Genomic DNA, 18,724 nt, shown 5'->3' with positions numbered 1-18,724 from the left:
GTGACATAATTAAAAATTTTGATATATGAGGAAATATTTTAATTCCTTTATTTCATTCCTCTTTATTAATTAATTATTGTTTATTCGTATTTATATACTTTTAAATCTGAGAATGTAGAATATAGTAAAATATAGTACAGTATAGTACAGAATTGCACATATTCGTGCAAGAGTGTCAGGTGTCAGACTGACATGTAACTTAAAAATGGCTGCTGTACACAAACTTGCCCGGTTTATTCCACGAACGAAATATTTAAATAATAATAACTATTATGCGAGCAAGAACCTACGATCGTTTTGCACGATGGTGCAACAGCCGCAAAAAGCGCAGAGCTTAGTGAAAATCGGTTTGCTCGGCGCGGTTACCGGCGTTGCTGTGGGTGCAGGTTATGCCTATCACAAAATCAACAAAACTCGAGAAAATATCGCTCTGGAAGGAACGCAGGCGGAAGTTACGCTGTTGAAATATAAACCACCTGTCACACCGTCCAGAAAAGTATTTCAACGATTATGTCGTGAAAAATTTTACAGCATCTGCAACATTTAATAAGTTAAATTTTTCTATTCTAGGTTATATCTCCAGTAGACTCTACAAGTTTAAATGTCACGTTATTTCAGTATCAAACCTGTCCGTTTTGTTGTAAAGTAAGTGAAAACATACAAAAAAGACTATTGCATGTGCAAGCAGATTATTTTAATTCTATGCTTATCAAAGCACTTGATTCATTATAGAGATCAATCCATATTATTCTATGGATAAAAAAATCTAGGGATAGAAAAATTGTATTGTAATATTTTATCATTATTGTACATCAGGTGACATTTATATATGAAATTAATTATTATTTCAGGTTAGAGTTTTCTTAGATTACTATGGAATATCTTATGATGTTGTGGAAGTAGATCCGGTACTCCGTAAAGAGATTGGATGGTCCTCTTACAAAAAAGTTCCAATCCTCTTGACTAAAGTAGAAGGAGGCTATCAACCCCTAAACGACAGTTCCATGATAATATCTCTTCTTGCATCTTATTTACACGATACATCTCATAAGGTTGAGGAATTGTCAAACTATTACCCAAGTGTAGGGATGCATGATGAACAAGGAAATTTTAAATACGAAACCATAAATAAGTACTTTCTCATGTTTAACACAAATCTTCCAAAGGACAAAACGATGAATGATATAACGTATGTAAACTCTAATTAATATGAAAAACGATTAATCACATTTTCATGTTTTGCAATTTATCATTTCTCTTTTGTTGTTTAGCGAAGAACGTAAGTGGAGGAAATGGGCAGATGAAGTGTTTGTTCACACTCTTTCGCCAAATGTATATAGAACGATTGATGAATCCTATAGAACTTTCGACTGGTTTTCAGAAGTGAGTGATCTATCATTTTAATGCAAATGGATATAAATAAAATGTTTGCCAGTTTATTTTTTCAATAAAATATTGGTATACAAACATTTTATTTATATCTATTAAAAACTGTAGACTTTCCTCCATTCAACACAATTTTTGTTTTCTCAATAACTGCATACATTAAAAAATGACAGCTGATTAATTTCAGCAATTTTTTATGGAATACCCTGTATATACAATATAAATGCAATGATGTACAAAATATAATTAAAAACTTTTTTATCCAGGTCGGCAAATGGGAGGAATATTTTCCGTCATGGGAGCGGATGTTAATAATAAACGTAGGTGCGATGGCAATGTGGTTGATAGGAAAAAGACTCAAGAAAAGACACCGTTTAAAGGATGATGTTCGACAGTCGTTGTATGACGAGGCAAATTATTGGTTGCATAACATCCACGCGCGAGGCACCGCTTTTATGGGTGGCAGCAAGCCCGATCTATCCGATCTTGCGGTGTACGGGATCTTGAAGAGTATCGAAGGCTGCGACGCTTTTCAAGATCTACTAACTCATACGAAAATCGGCGGTTGGTACAACGCTGTGAAAGAACAAGTTGATACACATTCTGGTAGTGCGAATTTAAGATAAGAGTTTTTACGTGATATATATACATATATCAACCAATTGCGCCTGGTGTGTATAGAATTATTTATTTACACAATAAATGATACTTAATAAATAATTTAATTACGCTTATTATTTCCTCTATCAAAATTCATATCTCGCATAACAGTATTCTTAAACTGCACAAGGCAGCTGACGAAACATAAGCTTAAAACCTTTATTTTGGGCTTCTTGCATTTCGTCACCATTTGTAACGACATAAAGTACAAATGGCTTTAAATTCGCTGTATAAAAATTCAGAAACATTGAGCGGTTTTTTTTATAATATATAATAGATACGTGAACTGTTTAATTACTTACATGTTTTAGTTATAAATCCGTTTCCGCAAAACCTGTCTGTGTTAGTAGCAACGCCATTTTCACGTGGATCGGGTATAATCACAAAATCATTCGTACAGCTCGCACCGGATTCTGCTACCAAGTCTGTACCTATTAAAATAAGCATAAAAATTAAACGCTGTGGCAAAGTATCTTTCAATGTTACAAAGAATATAAGATATACTTAATAATACTTGTTAAACGAGAAATTATGGAAGAAAGATTTCTCTGATCTGTTTACCTATTATATCTGGATCGAATGAACCCGTGTCTCCAGAAACAGAGAAGGATAAAGTATTCATCTGAGACCATTCAATACTGCAGTATCCTAGAGCCATTCTGACGCACACACCGTAACGATGATTGATCATTTGTCGCGTTCCAATTTGAGGAGCTGCAATCATTTATTTTATTTATTTTTATCTTATTTTTATTTTTTAGATTGTTCATTCAAAGATTTACACCACATTTGATTGATTGGCACGTACCTCGGGCATTTTCTGTCGTACCATAATTAAAACTCATTACAGTGTCGGAGACAGTTTTGTAATATTGTAAACATCCATTAGGAACTGAAACCGAGATGAGAAACAATTCTATGAGTTTCTCGATATGTTAATATTACATTATATATATATATATATATATATATATATATATATATATATATATATATATAATGCGTTAACAGGCATACCTTACGTACCTTTACACACAGAATCACACGCAATTTGCTGAAGTCTTATGTTCCAGCGTCGATCAAATACGTAATCCGCATTAGTGTCGACGGATATAGTAATCGGCGTTGCTCCGTTAAAGTCGACGTATACTGAAAATGAAATCTAATTAATTCTCCGTCTTGTTCAATTTGAATTTTAATTAATCAATGGATTTACCATGCTGATTAGTATTTTCTCCGCATATTCTCGGTACCGTTGACGAGCCACCAGATACCAGAAATACGTCCAAGTCGCAATATCCAGTTGCATTGGGTTGCGCCCAAGTGGCCTCCAAGAAATCCAATCGCAACTGTAAATATAAATTACTGTGATGTAATAAAGAGATTTGAAAGGTTGATACATAATGTGCGCGTTACACACCTGACATATGTTAGAGTTACAGCGTTGTACCGTGATCGTGCATCGTTCTCCTCCTCGATAGGTAATTGGATACCTTGGACTTACGAAGTACGTATTGTTCATGTTAGTAGTAGAGCCACAAGATTTTTGAACTGCGACATAAAAGTTGTGTTATTTGTTAAGGAAGCATATCTATTTCTTTCCTTTTTTCCTACTCACATACACAGCAAGTGCCTAATCCGTTAGCACATGATCCTGAAGGATTACCTCCGTAATTAAGGCACTCTCGTCTTGTGAAACACGTGCCGTTGAGTTGATCGGTGTTCGATAAGCACTCGGTGTTGGCAAATCGCACGACACTGAATAGCGGGAAAACTGAGGAACAGATACTATATCGTTTAAAATATGTCCACTCAATATCATATTCAATTAAATGACTTACATCTTCCCTGATGATTAAATGGTGGAACTTCCAAAGTTGCATTTTCCTTTAAAGATTCATCCGAATTAATAATTTCATTGTTTGTCACAGTTTGGACGAGAGCAAAGCAGCTGACTAATAGTACACTGATCATGTCTGGAGATGAATACTTTAAGAATTATATATTCTGGTTCTAAGGAGACACCAGTAACGGCAACGGTGTATGCTCAGGCAATTAGCAAGTAGCCGAAACCTCGAGTTTACTGTACGTTCAACTGTACGAGATGTATATAAGATAATCCTGGTTTGTATAATACAATGACATATATACCGCATCAGAAAATAACATAATATACATTTTTATAAATAAAAAACAATTTATATATGTATTGTTGTCTCATAATATAATGCTGTACAATCATAATAGATTTAAATAGATACAAAACATTTTTTTTTTTTTTTTAACAATTTGATATAAGTATATGCAATCTACAATAAATTTCACATTATTTCAACCTATAGTCACATTCGGCGTTCGACAGAACGGACAATGTCCGTGTCGTAATAATGCTAATTCATAGTCATCCGAATGAAACAACTGAAATATATAATAATTATATAAGATCATATAACTCTTCATGTAAAATTATAAGAAAGAATGATAGTAAAAAGACCTGTTTTTTCGCCCATTTTATAGAGTCGAATTTTGGGACTTCAAATTTCAAATTTTTTTAAATGTCAAATAGTACTATATGATGAGACATTAATCCCAGAGAAATTTCAAGATGAGCATAGGCACGGTTCCTTAGATATGAAGAAGTGAAAGTGATAATTTCTTATAAAACTGACTAAAAATCATCATTTTCCTCCTTGTATCTCCGGAACTGTGCCTATGCTCATCTTGAAATTTTACTGGGATTAATGTTTCATCTCATAGTACTATTTGCCATGAAAAAGTTTGAAATTTGAGGTCCCAAAAATAGGCGAAATTTGCCATCATCTTTCGTTAGAATTTTCCTGATTAAAGTGATTTTTTAAAATAAGCTTACCTTTAAACAGCACTTGCACAAGCTAATCTGGAGATCAGGTAAAAGATTTCTGAAGTATCTAGTTTTAAAGGGCTTAGGCCATTTAATAATTATTACAGTGGATGGATCCATACTCTTCAATATTCCTCTTCCCACCAATATCGTAGAATTGTTAGATTTTTCCTGTGGAAAGCATGTCATTTTTAAAATAAAATAAATACTTTTCATAATTATATATGTATATATATTTAAATACGTTTATTATACCTCGTATCTTATTAAACGCGCGGTAAAAAGATCAGCCTCATTGGAAGTTACGGTAAATTGATCGGAAACTGTAAAATCGTCGGAAGAAGGTAATGGTTCTTCTATCAACTTCTCTGCTTCTTCATCCGTAATGTCATCCTCCAATTCAAATTCAACTAATGGCAGGATTTCTGTAAAAACAATATTAAAATATAATTTATTTTAATTTAAAATATAATTTATATAATTATTTAATCAGATTTATAACATTGTCGCATGAGAAAAGACATAAGAACCTTAATCTTTTAATTTTATAAGTTGCAATCTGATTATTACTTACCAAACATGATGAAAGAATATTGAAATTTCAGTCCGCATTGCGTACAATTACTACCAGAGGCATTACTCGTCGGTAATAACGGATTGAATGTAGAGCATTTATAACATAAAGGCAATAATTCTTCTGGATCACGATACGGATAAGATCTAGCAGCTAGAGTCGATGTTTCCACTTGTGCCAGAAAGTTTGCAGGAATTTTCATCGCGCGTAATTGATCCAACAGTTGCATGACCAGCTTATTGGCACCTAATATTCGTGCTTGTTTTACAAGACTGTACATTATCTTTACTTTTGAGACACCATCTAGACGCATATTTTGTGTCTTCATGAGCAGATATCTTGAAATGTTGAATAATGCTTCTGGCATTAGTGATGTGAAAGGTTCTTCCTAAAATATATTAACTTTTTTATAAAAAGACAATAGAAAGATATTCTTTAATTGTAAGAAGATATCGTATATGTAATCTAATAACATAATATAATACATTATATTGCAATATTATATCATTATAATATACTACAATATAATGTATTAATATATTAATACAATATATTACATTATGCTTCGATATATTATCAAATCGTACCAGGTATTTATGTACTTCGTGATATGCATAATAAATATCCGCTTTGTCAAAGTACTTAAGGAACATTATTTTTATCTCTTCTGTACTCTTTGATAGATTCAAAGTTAATTGTGATAAGAGCCAATAAAAATAAGAGGCATCGCGAAATCTTTTTTCTGTTATAGCATTATTAGCCAGCATTGTAAGTACAAGAATGGATTCTTCAGGTTGTCCCGCCATTTGGAATGCTGGTAACAGACAATAAATATTTCGATATTGTACCCACGTCTATTGTACATGTCATATAATGACAATTTAGTACCTTCTTGGGCCTCAGAAAATCGTCCAGTCTCCGCCAGCCATCGTGCATAAGGTCCATATACCCGAGATTTCAACTTTGGATTTCTTTCCGCGAGTTCGAAAGCTTCGGGCCACGCCTGCGCGTCCACAAGCACATCAGCAACGTCAGGATCATCCCCGAGTCTGCTAAATATCTCCGCTGCGCCATGCGAAGCACCCAACTGTTTGAGTTTCTTGGCGATCATAGATAAGTTATCTCTGTCCGCCTTGTCCAATTGCCTGCCCACTTTGATTAGCATATCAATCCAACCGTATTCGGCAATAATACTGATGGCACGATCGATGTCTCCTGCAGAGAGGAACATCTCGGCTGCAGCGCGCGGTTCGCCCAAACTTTTCGCCCATTCTGCCCGTCGTCGCAACAATACTGTACGATCCTAAAAATTGAGTAAATTGTTAAATCAATATGATAGATATTAATAAAAAAAATTTAACTTTTAGTGTAATTTTTTTTTGTTTAGCAAGTCATAAATTACATGTGAGAAAATTAGCTGATTTTACTACAATAGAATTCAATTTCATTTAGGATTTTATAAAGATTCAAAACCCTGTACTAATTATATAAAATTAAATCATGTGTGTTATTTACTATATATTTCGTTATTTTTATTATTTTCATATTTTATACCAAGTTTGAGCTCAAAATATTAATTAAAAACGAACCTGTGTGTTACCAGAGGCTATAAATTCCTGAGCAATGTCAAACATCCGCAAGTCGGAATACATGTCCAGAGCATATTGTTGCAAACCAGCTTTCTGATAGAGCTTCGCTGCATCGCGAAGTCTACCCATAGCAGCTGCAGCGGTAGCCATGCAGGCTTCTCGTCCCCATTCACCCGATTTTAATTTCTCCTCCACTTCGGATACGATCTCTATGTAACGCAGCTTTTTCACTCGCGCGAATGCCGAGGATGCGATATTTAATTCCAGATTATCCAGACACGCCGTTCCTAAAGCAAGCCAGTCTGACTCGGCTACGCCTAAACACGCTATGTCATAAGCGTGATTGTATAATCCGATGTCCAGATATTGATACATGAATAATGACAAGGGCACCTGCCGGTAATTAATTAATATTAAAATATATACAATATATACAATATAAAAGATACGAATATACATATATATATATATATATATATATATATATATATATATTATTATCTCGAATAGTTCTATAGCACAACTTACTTCTAATGTAATGATGGAAGAACCGTTCAGACAATATAACTTTGAACCGTTGTGGCCTACAACAAAACCGGAGAACTTTTGCTTGTATTCGGAAAAGTTGGCGACTTTTATCGTCAGATAGTTGTTGCCCGCAAAACACATAATATCCTCGAAAGCGATGTTGTAAGCTACGCTGTTGACATTTTGGAATTCCTGCAATTTCTCGCCAGTACATAAATCGAATATGGACAAAGTACCAGCCTCGCTAACCACCGCCATCTTTTCCTTCAAGGAACTGATGTCCAGACATCTCACGGCATCCTCAATTTTCGTGATGTGCGCGGGAAACGGATTGTCGAGATATATTTTTATTATATGTCCACTCTTCAAACCTGATAAATCAAATTTTCGCTTTAACAGTCAACTTATATTATAACAAGTAAAATAATAAATTCTTTAAAACTTATACCTGCTATTAAACACTCTTGTCCATCGGGACCACCTGCTACTTTGATGTAAGTGATGAGTCCATCGAGTATCCACTCTCGTTCTATTATCCCAGTAAATGAGAGACTTTGTAGGCGCTTTTCCAAGCATAAGATTAAATGATTCGATGTAACAACTAATAAATTGCAGTTCAATATTTGATTAAGCTTGTCTCGTATTCTATAATGCATTCCTTCACTACCGGTACCGGATGGTTCGTATATGATTACACGCTCGGGCAATTGTACAGCTAATCTGTTTGGATACACTGCAATTCGGCATACCTAAAATTGATATTTTAATGTAATAATGTATTACATTAATCAAGTGGAGATTATGTATTACATTAAGTTATTTAAACATTTTAAATATATCTCGTACCTCAATTATTTTTAAAATAAATGTCAACATCATACTCACCAGATCTTTACATTTAATTCGAACTTTTTGATTCGTAATCAAATGCTGTATTATCACATCAGTCATGTTTTCTCTGTACGCGTATCTGTCCCCGTATAAACCATGCACAATGTTCCAAGTTAGTTGTAAATACGTTATCGTCCCATCTTGGGAACCAAGCACCTATAAAAAATTATTAAATAATACATTATCAAGAAAAAAAATGATGCCATAAAACAATGTGATGTAACTTACAACATGCGAGCCAGTTGGATGAATGGCACAGCTCCATACCCATGACGAGAAAGTACCACCTACATTGATTAACTGAATTCCATCGTGTGTCATTAAAAGACACTGTTTATTGCTACCACAAACGAGAAGATATTGTCCTTCTGGAAAGTAAGCGATTTTCAACGGTATAAAACCGAGTGATCTCTCTCTTTTGACAACTTCTCCTCCAATGTTGTAAAATGAGATGATTCCATTCCATTCAGCGATGCAAAGAACATCCATACCATCATCCCTAAAGATATAATTATATATAAAATATTCTTATTTGTACTTCCTGTTATACATAATAATTGTATTTTAAATAGATTGTATGTACTGTATAGGATTCCATGCTAAACTCCAAATTGGTACTCCAGGTTGCCGTTCAATGCGTGTTTTTTCCTCGCCATTCTAAAAAAACATGAGGTTAATTATTGTAGATTAGTACAGAATACAAAAATATGCAAAACATATGAAATTATTTAAAATTATTTAGAAGAAATAACATACTTTATTTCTTATGGATACATATCCAGTTGCAAGACCAAGAGCTAAATATTGTCCATCTCTCGTCCATGCGCAGCAATTGACTCTTCCCCCAGACTTATGTTTCTGTACAGCTTTCTGTTCCGCAGACCAAAAAGCAAGGTCTGAGATTGAACAACTGAGCAGCTGATGTGAGACAGGATTAAAATGCATTGACTGTACAGCTTCATTATGTCTAAATTAAATAAAGAGAATATGTAATATATGTAATTAAAGATAATTTATATTCATATTATGCAGCTATATTTATATGTATAAATAACTTACGAATATTTTAATATTCCTTCTAACTTGGAAGTCCAAATGATGACACTTTTGTCTGCACCTCCTGATGCAAATTTTTTACCATCTTTCGCATAACATACACAGTATACTGTATCCTTGTGACCTTTAAAATATTATTAAGAAAATAAAATTATATTAAAAAAAAGGAAAAAACGTTTTAAATTTTTTATAAATGTATATTTATACCTTTTAGCGGCTGAATCAAAGCACCATCATTGGTTTCATATACAAGTACTTGATTGCCAGATGCAACAATCAATTGTGTGCCATCCGGATTAAAACAGAGGTCATATATACTGAAATAATGTCACTTTATAGTGCTAATAAAATAGTTATAGTGCATGAAGGAGAGTATAAAAAATAAAAGTTAAATAGTATAACAAGAAATAGAATTTATATCGACACAAACAGCTTTATTAAGCTTTTGAAGGTAATCAATGAAACATAAAATCAGATAATGCAATATATATTTGGAGAAATTAAATAATATAATTAAGAACAAAATTTATACAAATTTTACCATTGGTCTGACTTTTCTTGCACCTTGTCAACCCATGTTGGAAGTGCTCTCATCGTGTCACATTTATTAATGATTGTTTGATATTATTGAATTAATGTACAACAATGCTATCTCGTATTGTCTCGTATGATATACGAGAGATCTGTTTAGCACTCATACCGTTACCACGGAAACGACATAAACCGCATAAACGACATTCCTTCGTAAGGAATATCACCGGTAGCGATTATATCTAACATGATATATAGGCATTTTCAGAAAAATATATTAAATACTTCACTTATAAAACATTATATTTCACTCATAAATTGTACTAAAGTAGCTTATTCTCTAAATGTTTATTTAAAAACATTTTTTATCCAAAAATATTGCAATTTTTGTAATTGTCAGGCTAGGTCGGTCTGATTAAGGTGTGTTCGAAAATCTCATCCGTGATAGAATAGCCTCGAATTAACCAATTCGAACAGAGAAATTTCCTTTGTGCTGATTGGTCCATTAAACGCTCTTTGCCTTAGGAATATATTTCAACTTCTCCGAAATGTACACAAATATTATGTATAATATGTGTTATAATCACAGATTAATAGAATCTATTAATCTGTGTCTCAAGTTTCTCTCTGGATAATTTAAAATTGGTTGGCGTTTATATTTTAATGCAAATTTAAATTACGCGGGCATTTAAATTTCGATAAAGGCAAACTGGAAACAGAAACTCACGGAAATGTTATATTGTGCGTACAAAAGTTTGTGACACCGATATTGATCATTCATTTCGCGAAGATGCATTATACGTACATATATGTATAAACAGATGATTTATTATTCTTGATACATTATTGAACAGATGATGTATTCGGAAAAAAATGTAATATAGCAATAGGATCATACAAACAATTAAAATACAACACGCGGGATGTCTCGTTGTCGCTGCATCGTGTCACTTATTTACGAGTCGTAATACTGCTTTGATCAAATATTCTACGCATTATGCTTTATAATTGGCATTTCGTATGCTTCACTGCGTTTCATGTTATCGCACAATACTACTTTAATTAAAGAGTTTTTCGTACAATATATTGTGGCGAGAGATCCCTTTCTCTCTCTGAAGATATTTTCGAAAAATCATTTTCTTATCAAAAATATGTGTGTCACAGTGTATCATTTACATATGTGTGCGAAAATATTTTAATAATAACATATATATATTTATAAATTTAAAAAAAAATTATACGCCATTGAGCGGTGATTTTATCGATAATCGAAAAATAGATTTGTTATTTTAGTTTGCGAAATGGACGTGTTTGTGTATAGATTTAGCGCCACGTGGTGACCGGCGTTATTAATTAGATAGTATAGAAAAGTGTTAGTGTCAGGGGCCTGTTTTCGAGTGTTTTTCATTTGTAATCCGGAGAAAAACAAAAGTGCGAAAATGAGTAATTCAACTATTTCGGATCAATCGCTAATGGACAAATCAATGCGAAGTGTTTTCGGTGAGTAATTTAATACGAGTTGCTATTATTTTCGCGAGGTTATAGCGTTTTAATGATGTACACAATGTTTCCGATTGTTCTATAGTCGGGAATATCCCGTACGAGGCTACAGAGGAGAATCTAAAGGATATCTTCAGCGAAGTTGGACCAGTACTTTCCTTCAAGTGAGTCTCCTATATTTTCTGTTATTCATCTTAATTAATTACATTTAACAAGCTAATTATCTTTGAACTTTTCTACATATATATTTTTTTGCACATTTTTAATACTTGACAGCACTTTAAAATGTTGCCTCTAACACAATACTTTAAATATATTAATATCTAAAATTATTATCTAAATATATAAACCTAAACAAAAGTTTCAAATGTATTTTCTTTCTATTATTAAAATCATTTGATTTTTAAGTTTGTCATATAATTAATTTTCTAATCTTTAATCATCGCGAACAAAATATTAAGTACTTTCTTACATATAAAATTTTTCAATTGTTGTAGATTAGTTTTTGATCGTGAGACAGGCAAGCCTAAAGGATATGGTTTCTGCGAATATAAAGATCAGGAAACGGCTTTAAGTGCTATGAGAAACTTGAATGGATATGAAATTGGTGGAAGAACATTGCGTGTCGATAATGCTTGTACAGAGAAAAGTCGAATGGAGATGCAGAGTCTTCTGCAAGGACAGAATACCGAAAACCCATATGGGGAGGCTGTTCAGTCGGACAAGGCACCAGAAGCCATAAGCAAAGCTGTAGCGTCTCTACCACCGGAGCAAATGTTCGAATTGATGAAGCAAATGAAACTTTGCGTGCAAAATAATCCGAATGAGGCGCGTCAAATGCTTCTGCAAAATCCTCAATTGGCATATGCTTTGCTTCAAGCACAGGTGGTCATGAGGATAGTGGATCCACATACAGCAGTCAGCATGTTGCACAAGGCTAATCCCATTCCAGGTGTTTTGACACCACCAGAAAAGCCAATTCAACAGGTCCAACCACGAATTGAAGAACCATGGGCTCCGCCGCGACCTCCACCAGCTGTTAATCCTCCAGCGCCCATTTTCGCGGGTAAGAAAATTTATCTTAATTGTTTATTCAAAGTTAGTAAAGAATTATACAATTATTTGTCATTATAAAGCTTTTGTGCCCTTAGTCATATTGAATTATAAATTACAAGCAAGAAATTATATGAATTTTATTCTTGAAATACTGAAATATTCTTGAAATATTGAAATAAATAAGTTTTCTTGAATGTGTGTTCAGTAATATAAATTAGTAAAATATACCAAACTCTCTTTTTGAAAGATTTATAAATTAATCAATAGTTGTAAATCTTAGTCAATTAAAAATAAAATTTATAATTTCTTTCAGTAATTTAGTATGATATCAACAAGAAATCAGGAGCTTTAATTATATTCAAATATCTCATAATTTATCAATCTTTCACATACTATTTAGACTTGAAAATAAGTTGTCAGTAAATTAATGTAACACTTTTATTCGATTTATCATTTGCTACATTACATCACACATAAATTGTGAAATCTTCACGATCATTATGCTGAAAGAATTTCTAAAGCTCAATCAAAATACATAGGTCAAGATGTAGATCTTCGATTGGATAGACCAATAGATCCGCGGTTAGCTAGGATGGATCAAGATTTAAGAGGGCCTCCTCAAGTGCAGCCTACCCCAGTTGCACCACCAGTAATACCAGCTGCCGCTGATCCCAGAGGACCTAATACATTTAATATTACAGACAAGTAAGTACATTTCGGTTGTCCAAAGATCCATTGTAGATTGTGTAATTGAAAGAAATTGCTCTTTTTTACAGCACTCTTCCTGTGGAAGGAGTCGAGAGGTTTCATTATATATATAAAAATCTTTAATATATTTGATTGTTGTGTACTCCCTCTTGTACTAAAATAATATTACTTTCAGTTTTTGCCGTGATCCGAGAGCTGATAGATTCGGTAGAGATCCGAGAGATCCTAGAGATCCGAGGATGCCCATTGATCCTAGAATTACCAAAGCTACTCGTAAGTATCTCGAATTTTTTTCTTTATTAAGCGTGTTTAATAGAAATCACAATTAATTTAGTTAAATACACAATTCTTTTATAATTGTACATTCAGTGGGAGAATCTATTTTTTTAAATCTTATATAATTATTATTAATATAATTATAATTATTATTATGATATTAATACAATTATTAAAGTTATATATAATTATTTTATATAATTAAATCTTATATAATTGTCCATTCTCAAGCAACGCCTGTTGCTCCACCGGTTGTTCCGAGACCAGTTGCTGCACCAACTGTTCCAATACAAAGCCCCGTATCGAGCAACACGACTAGTTCTACTGCTGCGCTTTCACAGTCAGCAAGTTCTGCGACATCCAGACTTATGGCTGGAATGTCTCCAGCAGGAAACATTCCCAGTGGCGCGTCCGATCAGGAAAAGGTATGTTGTAATGAAATAACTTCTACTCACAAAACTGTTGCAATATTTTCATTTGAAAACTTACGCTTTATATTTATATTTTCATAAAATATATAGCACTTAGAAAATAATATAATTATTTGTTTAACTATCAATGTTTTAAGAAATAAAATATAAAAATGAAAATAATTACATGAATGTATAATTAAAGTGTTATAACAAATTTAGCGCATTAATGTATAATATATAATCATATTTGCTACTAAATTTAGATTTGATTGTATTATAAAATAACAAAAAAAAAATTCTGAATACATATATGTATCTTTATGTGTTTTAAATAAATTCAAAGCACATCATTGCTTTCTTTTGCAGGCGGCCTTAATAATGCAAGTGTTGCAATTATCAGATGAGCAAATTGCTATGCTTCCACCTGAACAGAGACAAAGTATTTTGGTTCTAAAGGAACAAATTGCAAAGAGTACTCAGCGCTGATGTACAACTTAATCTCTTAAAGAGTAAATCTCTACTTTAAAAAGGTAATATAATCTTAAAGTAATCTTATGTGATGTACAATGAATACATTCTTACAAAATATAATATCTGCTTTTCTTATTACTAGAGGTTCAGTAGTCAACCTTATACCTATATTTACGTATAGAAAAGAAACTGCAAATTTCAGACTGATTTGTTAAATCGTTTACATGCAAATTAATTGCATAATGTACATGATTTAAAGAATAATTAATCATCATCCTAATCAAAAAATTAATCAGTAAAATTTTAGGCGCTTAAAATTGCTTCTCAGTTTTCTTCAGAGTTCTTAAATCGATATAAACCTTCTTTTATCAAGTGAGCGTAAAAAAGTTCTTTGCACGTTTTGTCCTTGTATATTTCTGCCACGATGCTATTCCCATCGTTAATTTCCTATAATGATAATTAATTTAAGTTTTTATGCGAATTTTGAATATATTAAATATATCAATTATATATATATTAATATATTAAATATATAATTAATATATTGAATATATATATATATATATATATATATATATAATATATATAAATATATATATTAAATATATAATATATTAAATATATTAATTTAATTTTAAAAAGACCTGCCTTAACTCGGGCCACAACTGTTTGATTATATATTTCATCTAACTTTGATGCTAATAAAGTGGTATTGTTAGAGACAAAGTTTAGCCCCCAAAATGTACATTTAACAGTCATAGCAGGCAATTCTAGCCATTCTTCTTTTGGTGCATGTAAACCGTGCTTTCTAGAACACATATTTTTATGAATTATTACAACAAATAACTCTTATGTTTCACACATAATGAATTAGTAATAACTTACGTTGAGAATAAATCCACTGTTTTATCTTCATAATTACCATAATCAACATAATACAGTGAGATCTGTATGAATTGAGAATCTGGAGTTTTTTTACTATTTATAATGACACATCTATACCACATGTCATCAGAAAACTTCGTTATGCATGGAGTATCTAAAAAAATTATAATATACAAGTATCAATAAAATTTCGCTATGTATCGATTATACAAATTACATATATTTATTTATTTTATAAGAAACTATTAAGAAAGATTACTTACTATTTTCAAAAGACTCGATTAACGGTTGATTATAAACATCGGTTTGCAAGTCTGACATCATAGCCTTATATTGCACATGATAATCATGAAATACCTGAAAGATAAATATAAATTAGATTAATGCTTTATGTGAATGTATTTAATAACAGATGTAAATTCGTGTATGCTCACTTTGGAAAACATGGGATCATTGTTCTCACCCAAGTGCGCGAATGAGGTAATGGGATCTTTATTGAAACATAATATTAATTCAATATACTTGGTCTCTTGTGGAATTATCAATTGTTTGTATACATCGAAAATATCTTTTTCTTCCTCTAATTCTGGCTCTGGTGTTGAACAAGCTTTCAATTGCTTGTCCGCCCAAGCTATATTTTCAAAATCGCTCTGTTTGCTAAGTGAATCAGGCGATTCTAGATTCAAAAACTCTATTTCTGCAGAATTACCGCTGATCACATTCTCAGTAAATGTAATACCTTGCAAATATGTTTCTGATAAATTTTCTTCTGAAGTATTAGCCGTGCATAGTGTATCATTTATTATTTCTTCGATGATAACGTCTCTGCTAGAATCCGATTTTAAGGATTCGCTTTCACTCAACTCCTTATGATCGATTATAATTTTCATATTCATGTGATTTGTAAGATACAACAACAAATCACATTTCCATGGTCGCAATAATGTTATTGATATCTGCAAGCAATAAAAAATGTTGCTGTAAAATAATATAGATCGCAATAAAATAACTGAAGAATATTGAAAACTTCCGACTAAAAAGCGTAGGTTTTATATTAAATCACTTTCCAACATGTGGACATAACTTACAATTAAATGTGTAGATTGTCGTTGTAAAACAGACACTTTGCATTCTTTCTCGACAATAAGAGCATGTATTCGATCTAAATCGTGCAACATCCATTTACCTTTTGAGATTCCCTATATTTGTACAAAAGAAATTTAGAAAGATTATTAAAAACTTGTTAGCTAAAAAAATTATAAAATAAAATTAGTATTATTAATTTTAAATTCACTAATTTTAAATAAAGTTACATTACCGGTTTTAATCCGCTAATGATACATTTTGTGCACTGGATAGGAATATGTCCCAATCTAATATAATCTGTCACATGTTCCTTTTCACATTCTTCCACATTACCATAATCGACAAATTCCACCTAGGAACAAAAATATACAATCCAGATAATTGAAGACAAATAGTTACAAATAATGGATAGATGTACATATTTCTCATCATTTCTCTTACCATTAATGCATTTCCTAAATTTTTAGTAATTCGGCCTCTATACCATTTTTTGTCATGGTGATATCGAGCAATACATATATCTCCCACTTTCCATTCTTTTTCCTTTTTTATTTTAATGTTTTTATAATGAGACTGCAATTCAGATTCTATGTAATAAAGCATATCGGCATCTAATAACAAAATAGAGAAGCACATGAGTTTTAAATAAATAGTATTATTATATTCTAATAATATTAATGATATGTAAATATATATAGATATCGATGAGTTTAGAATTTTGTTATTAAATTATATTATTAATTATTTATTATTATAATTATATTATTTTATATTATATTATTAATTATATAAGCAACATACTGTGCTTTTTAGGATGCAGATACACTGCGCATTTGTCGTCCACGTATGTCGGTATAGCATTGAATACTTTTTCCGTTATTTCAATCGGTGGTAACCAATCAGAACACTTGTTTGCACACTCGCGATTCATCGAGCCCATCTGATTTTTGATGATTAAATTAGGTAATGCATCATTATTAGAATAGCACGACGAATCACTCTCACGTGAGATAGTTTCATCTATTTTTTTCAAATTATTGTCATTATTAAATTCTTTGTTAAACCACTTTACTTCTTCTTCATCTTCTTTAGTCAATACATATTGATGATTATCTTTTAATTGTTGTTTAAACTCTGCAGCGAGAATTGAATCTGACTTTACAAAGTAACTGTTGAATTAAAAATAATATGATTAAAATAGGAATTAAATTGTTTTATATATGTATAAATTAATTTGTTTTAAGTACTCACTCTTTAATGGGTAAAGCCACACCCTGTTGCACCAATATTTTATTGATAGAATTAATCTCTATTTTAGTTGGCGCCAGTGGTCCTGGTATTTTAGTCTGTCTTATCCAAAGCTCGACAGGTATCGCATCGTCATAAACTTCTTCTTGAACCTTAAACAAGATATAAATAATTTACATTTTTAATTGTTTATATCTTCAATCAATTTGTTGCACTAAGTTTGCAATTAATATTTATATATAATTATATATTATATAATATTTATATTATATATAATTTAACTACTTTTTTTTAAACAAGATAAAAACATACTCACCGGTCTAGTGATATAATATTTGCAATATGCATTTTCCTGTATAAAATCAGACAGTACCGAACAAGAAAACGACAGCCACATGGCTGAGCCACCGCACGGCAAAATACCCGCTAGCTTCACTTTGAAGCAATACGTTGCCTCTTTCGCAAATTTCATGTGCAAAATCTGTATATCTTTCATTGTCACTGTCTCTTCGATACCCATATCGTAAAAATAAACCAATACCTCCGTCAGGGATTTTATCTTTAAGATTTTTGCACGGAAATAAGTCTTATCCTTTGCGGAATATGCGGCGCACAGATCACCCTCGCTCCACTTATCTCGTGGTTCGGATTTATAAGTATTGTAGAAGCTCTGCATCGCCGACATCATTCTCGTGTTCGATGCCTCGTGCTCCGTCTGCGCAACATAAATGCAGTACGGTGTGACCACTCGTTGTATGGACACCTCCATCTTAAAAGGATCTTTACTGATCTCATTCTTCTCTTCTGATTTTTTCTTTTCGTTTTCTAGTTCGTCGTACGAATCTTCCTTCATGAAACTGTCGAGTGCCTCCAGTGGTAAAACAGTGTGCTTATTAAAAGCAAATTCTGAATTCTTAAGCACTTTGTGTTTAAATTTGCTGCTATAAAAGAGGAAAAACATTAATAAGTCGCACCTTGAATTTAAAATGTCTTTTTATCCCGAAAG

At 32.1% G+C, this 18,724-nt stretch overlaps 5 protein-coding genes and 1 long non-coding RNA gene across 8 annotated transcripts in view; 3 read left to right on the top strand and 3 right to left on the bottom strand.

The window, feature by feature from the left end:
* Positions 1-164: 164 nt before the first annotated feature.
* Positions 165-2,106, top strand: Su(P) (prostaglandin E synthase Su(P)). Its single transcript, XM_029299465.2, has 5 exons — positions 165-496; positions 571-645; positions 852-1,189; positions 1,272-1,383; positions 1,653-2,106. The coding sequence occupies exons 1-5, from the start codon at positions 206-208 to the stop codon at positions 2,010-2,012; spliced, it is 1,176 nt and encodes a 391-aa protein (XP_029155298.1). The 5' UTR covers positions 165-205; the 3' UTR covers positions 2,013-2,106.
* On the bottom strand, positions 311-4,140 carry LOC114928349 (uncharacterized). Its single transcript, XM_029299466.2, has 9 exons — positions 3,888-4,140; positions 3,665-3,820; positions 3,467-3,597; positions 3,263-3,395; positions 3,073-3,195; positions 2,855-2,938; positions 2,608-2,760; positions 2,349-2,477; positions 311-2,272 (listed from the first exon to the last, which is right to left on the bottom strand). The coding sequence occupies exons 1-9, from the start codon at positions 4,018-4,020 to the stop codon at positions 2,163-2,165; spliced, it is 1,152 nt and encodes a 383-aa protein (XP_029155299.1). The 5' UTR covers positions 4,021-4,140; the 3' UTR covers positions 311-2,162.
* On the top strand, positions 3,080-5,129 carry LOC114928350 (uncharacterized). Its single transcript, XR_003819054.2, has 2 exons — positions 3,080-3,553; positions 3,978-5,129. It is a non-coding gene; the product is annotated as an uncharacterized LOC114928350 (long non-coding RNA).
* On the bottom strand, positions 4,248-10,513 carry Oseg1 (intraflagellar transport protein Oseg1). The gene is made up of 16 exons (XM_029299464.2): positions 10,086-10,513; positions 9,752-9,861; positions 9,548-9,668; positions 9,245-9,455; positions 9,072-9,145; positions 8,717-8,987; positions 8,483-8,644; positions 8,046-8,346; positions 7,598-7,968; positions 7,070-7,462; positions 6,369-6,783; positions 6,068-6,294; positions 5,481-5,868; positions 5,162-5,331; positions 4,916-5,077; positions 4,248-4,464 (listed from the first exon to the last, which is right to left on the bottom strand). Exons 1-16 carry the CDS (start codon positions 10,136-10,138, stop codon positions 4,378-4,380), a joined length of 3,516 nt encoding a protein of 1,171 aa, XP_029155297.2. The 5' UTR covers positions 10,139-10,513; the 3' UTR covers positions 4,248-4,377.
* An 889-nt stretch (positions 10,514-11,402) lies between these two features.
* Positions 11,403-14,619, top strand: CstF64 (cleavage stimulation factor subunit 2 CstF64). Of its 2 annotated transcripts, XM_029299574.2 has the most exons (8): positions 11,403-11,575; positions 11,661-11,739; positions 12,073-12,641; positions 13,171-13,336; positions 13,408-13,434; positions 13,515-13,612; positions 13,847-14,040; positions 14,395-14,619. In XM_029299574.2, the coding sequence occupies exons 1-8, from the start codon at positions 11,515-11,517 to the stop codon at positions 14,512-14,514; spliced, it is 1,314 nt and encodes a 437-aa protein (XP_029155407.1). In that variant the 5' UTR covers positions 11,403-11,514; the 3' UTR covers positions 14,515-14,619. The 2 variants fall into 2 exon arrangements, with proteins under 2 accessions (XP_029155407.1, XP_029155408.1); XM_029299575.2 differs by lacking the exon at positions 13,408-13,434 and having other exon boundaries at positions 11,404-11,575.
* Positions 13,172-18,724, bottom strand: part of qin (tudor domain-containing protein qin) — a 141,387-nt gene continuing 135,834 nt past the window's right edge. Inside the window, exons 13-23 of one of the 2 annotated variants that reach the window (XM_085480237.1) lie at positions 18,035-18,659; positions 17,722-17,870; positions 17,272-17,639; positions 16,912-17,081; positions 16,703-16,822; positions 16,473-16,583; positions 15,819-16,340; positions 15,648-15,741; positions 15,385-15,538; positions 15,148-15,307; positions 13,172-14,946 (exon numbers count right to left, since the gene is read on the bottom strand). In XM_085480237.1, the coding sequence (XP_085336363.1) occupies positions 14,824-14,946; positions 15,148-15,307; positions 15,385-15,538; positions 15,648-15,741; positions 15,819-16,340; positions 16,473-16,583; positions 16,703-16,822; positions 16,912-17,081; positions 17,272-17,639; positions 17,722-17,870; positions 18,035-18,659 (2,596 nt within the window). In that variant the 3' untranslated portion in view covers positions 13,172-14,823. The remainder of the gene's footprint in view (positions 14,947-15,147; positions 15,308-15,384; positions 15,539-15,647; positions 15,742-15,818; positions 16,341-16,472; positions 16,584-16,702; positions 16,823-16,911; positions 17,082-17,271; positions 17,640-17,721; positions 17,871-18,034; positions 18,660-18,724) is intronic. The other variant, XM_029299560.2, reaches the window with a different exon arrangement.

Source organism: Nylanderia fulva, unplaced genomic scaffold, assembly GCF_048542155.1.
Source record: "Nylanderia fulva isolate GAGA-0341 unplaced genomic scaffold, ASM4854215v1 Scaffold1, whole genome shotgun sequence".
Taxonomy (NCBI): domain Eukaryota; kingdom Metazoa; phylum Arthropoda; class Insecta; order Hymenoptera; family Formicidae; genus Nylanderia; species Nylanderia fulva.
Note: the sequence above shows the minus strand (reverse complement) of the source record. Positions and strands in the feature narration are given on the sequence as shown.

Excerpts from the sequence above, each read along its gene's own strand:
- LOC114928349 (XM_029299466.2), bottom strand. The coding sequence starts at position 4,020 with ATGATCAGTGTACTATTAGTCAGCTGCTTTGCTCTCGTCCAAACTGTG. Across the intron at positions 2,478-2,607 it reads ATTCGATCCAGATATAATAG|GTACAGACTTGGTAGCAGAA; the intron begins GTAAACAGATCA and ends TTATTTTAATAG. Across the intron at positions 2,273-2,348 it reads CGGATTTATAACTAAAACAT|CGAATTTAAAGCCATTTGTA; the intron begins GTAAGTAATTAA and ends ATTTTTATACAG.
- Oseg1 (XM_029299464.2), bottom strand. The coding sequence starts at position 10,138 with ATGAGAGCACTTCCAACATGGGTTGACAAGGTGCAAGAAAAGTCAGAC. Across the intron at positions 9,862-10,085 it reads CAAGAAAAGTCAGACCAATG|TATATATGACCTCTGTTTTA; the intron begins GTAAAATTTGTA and ends ACATTATTTCAG. Across the intron at positions 8,645-8,716 it reads ATCCAACTGGCTCGCATGTT|GTGCTTGGTTCCCAAGATGG; the intron begins GTAAGTTACATC and ends AATTTTTTATAG.
- CstF64 (XM_029299574.2), top strand. The coding sequence starts at position 11,515 with ATGAGTAATTCAACTATTTCGGATCAATCGCTAATGGACAAATCAATG. Across the intron at positions 13,337-13,407 it reads ACATTTAATATTACAGACAA|CACTCTTCCTGTGGAAGGAG; the intron begins GTAAGTACATTT and ends TCTTTTTTACAG. Across the intron at positions 13,613-13,846 it reads TAGAATTACCAAAGCTACTC|CAACGCCTGTTGCTCCACCG; the intron begins GTAAGTATCTCG and ends TCCATTCTCAAG.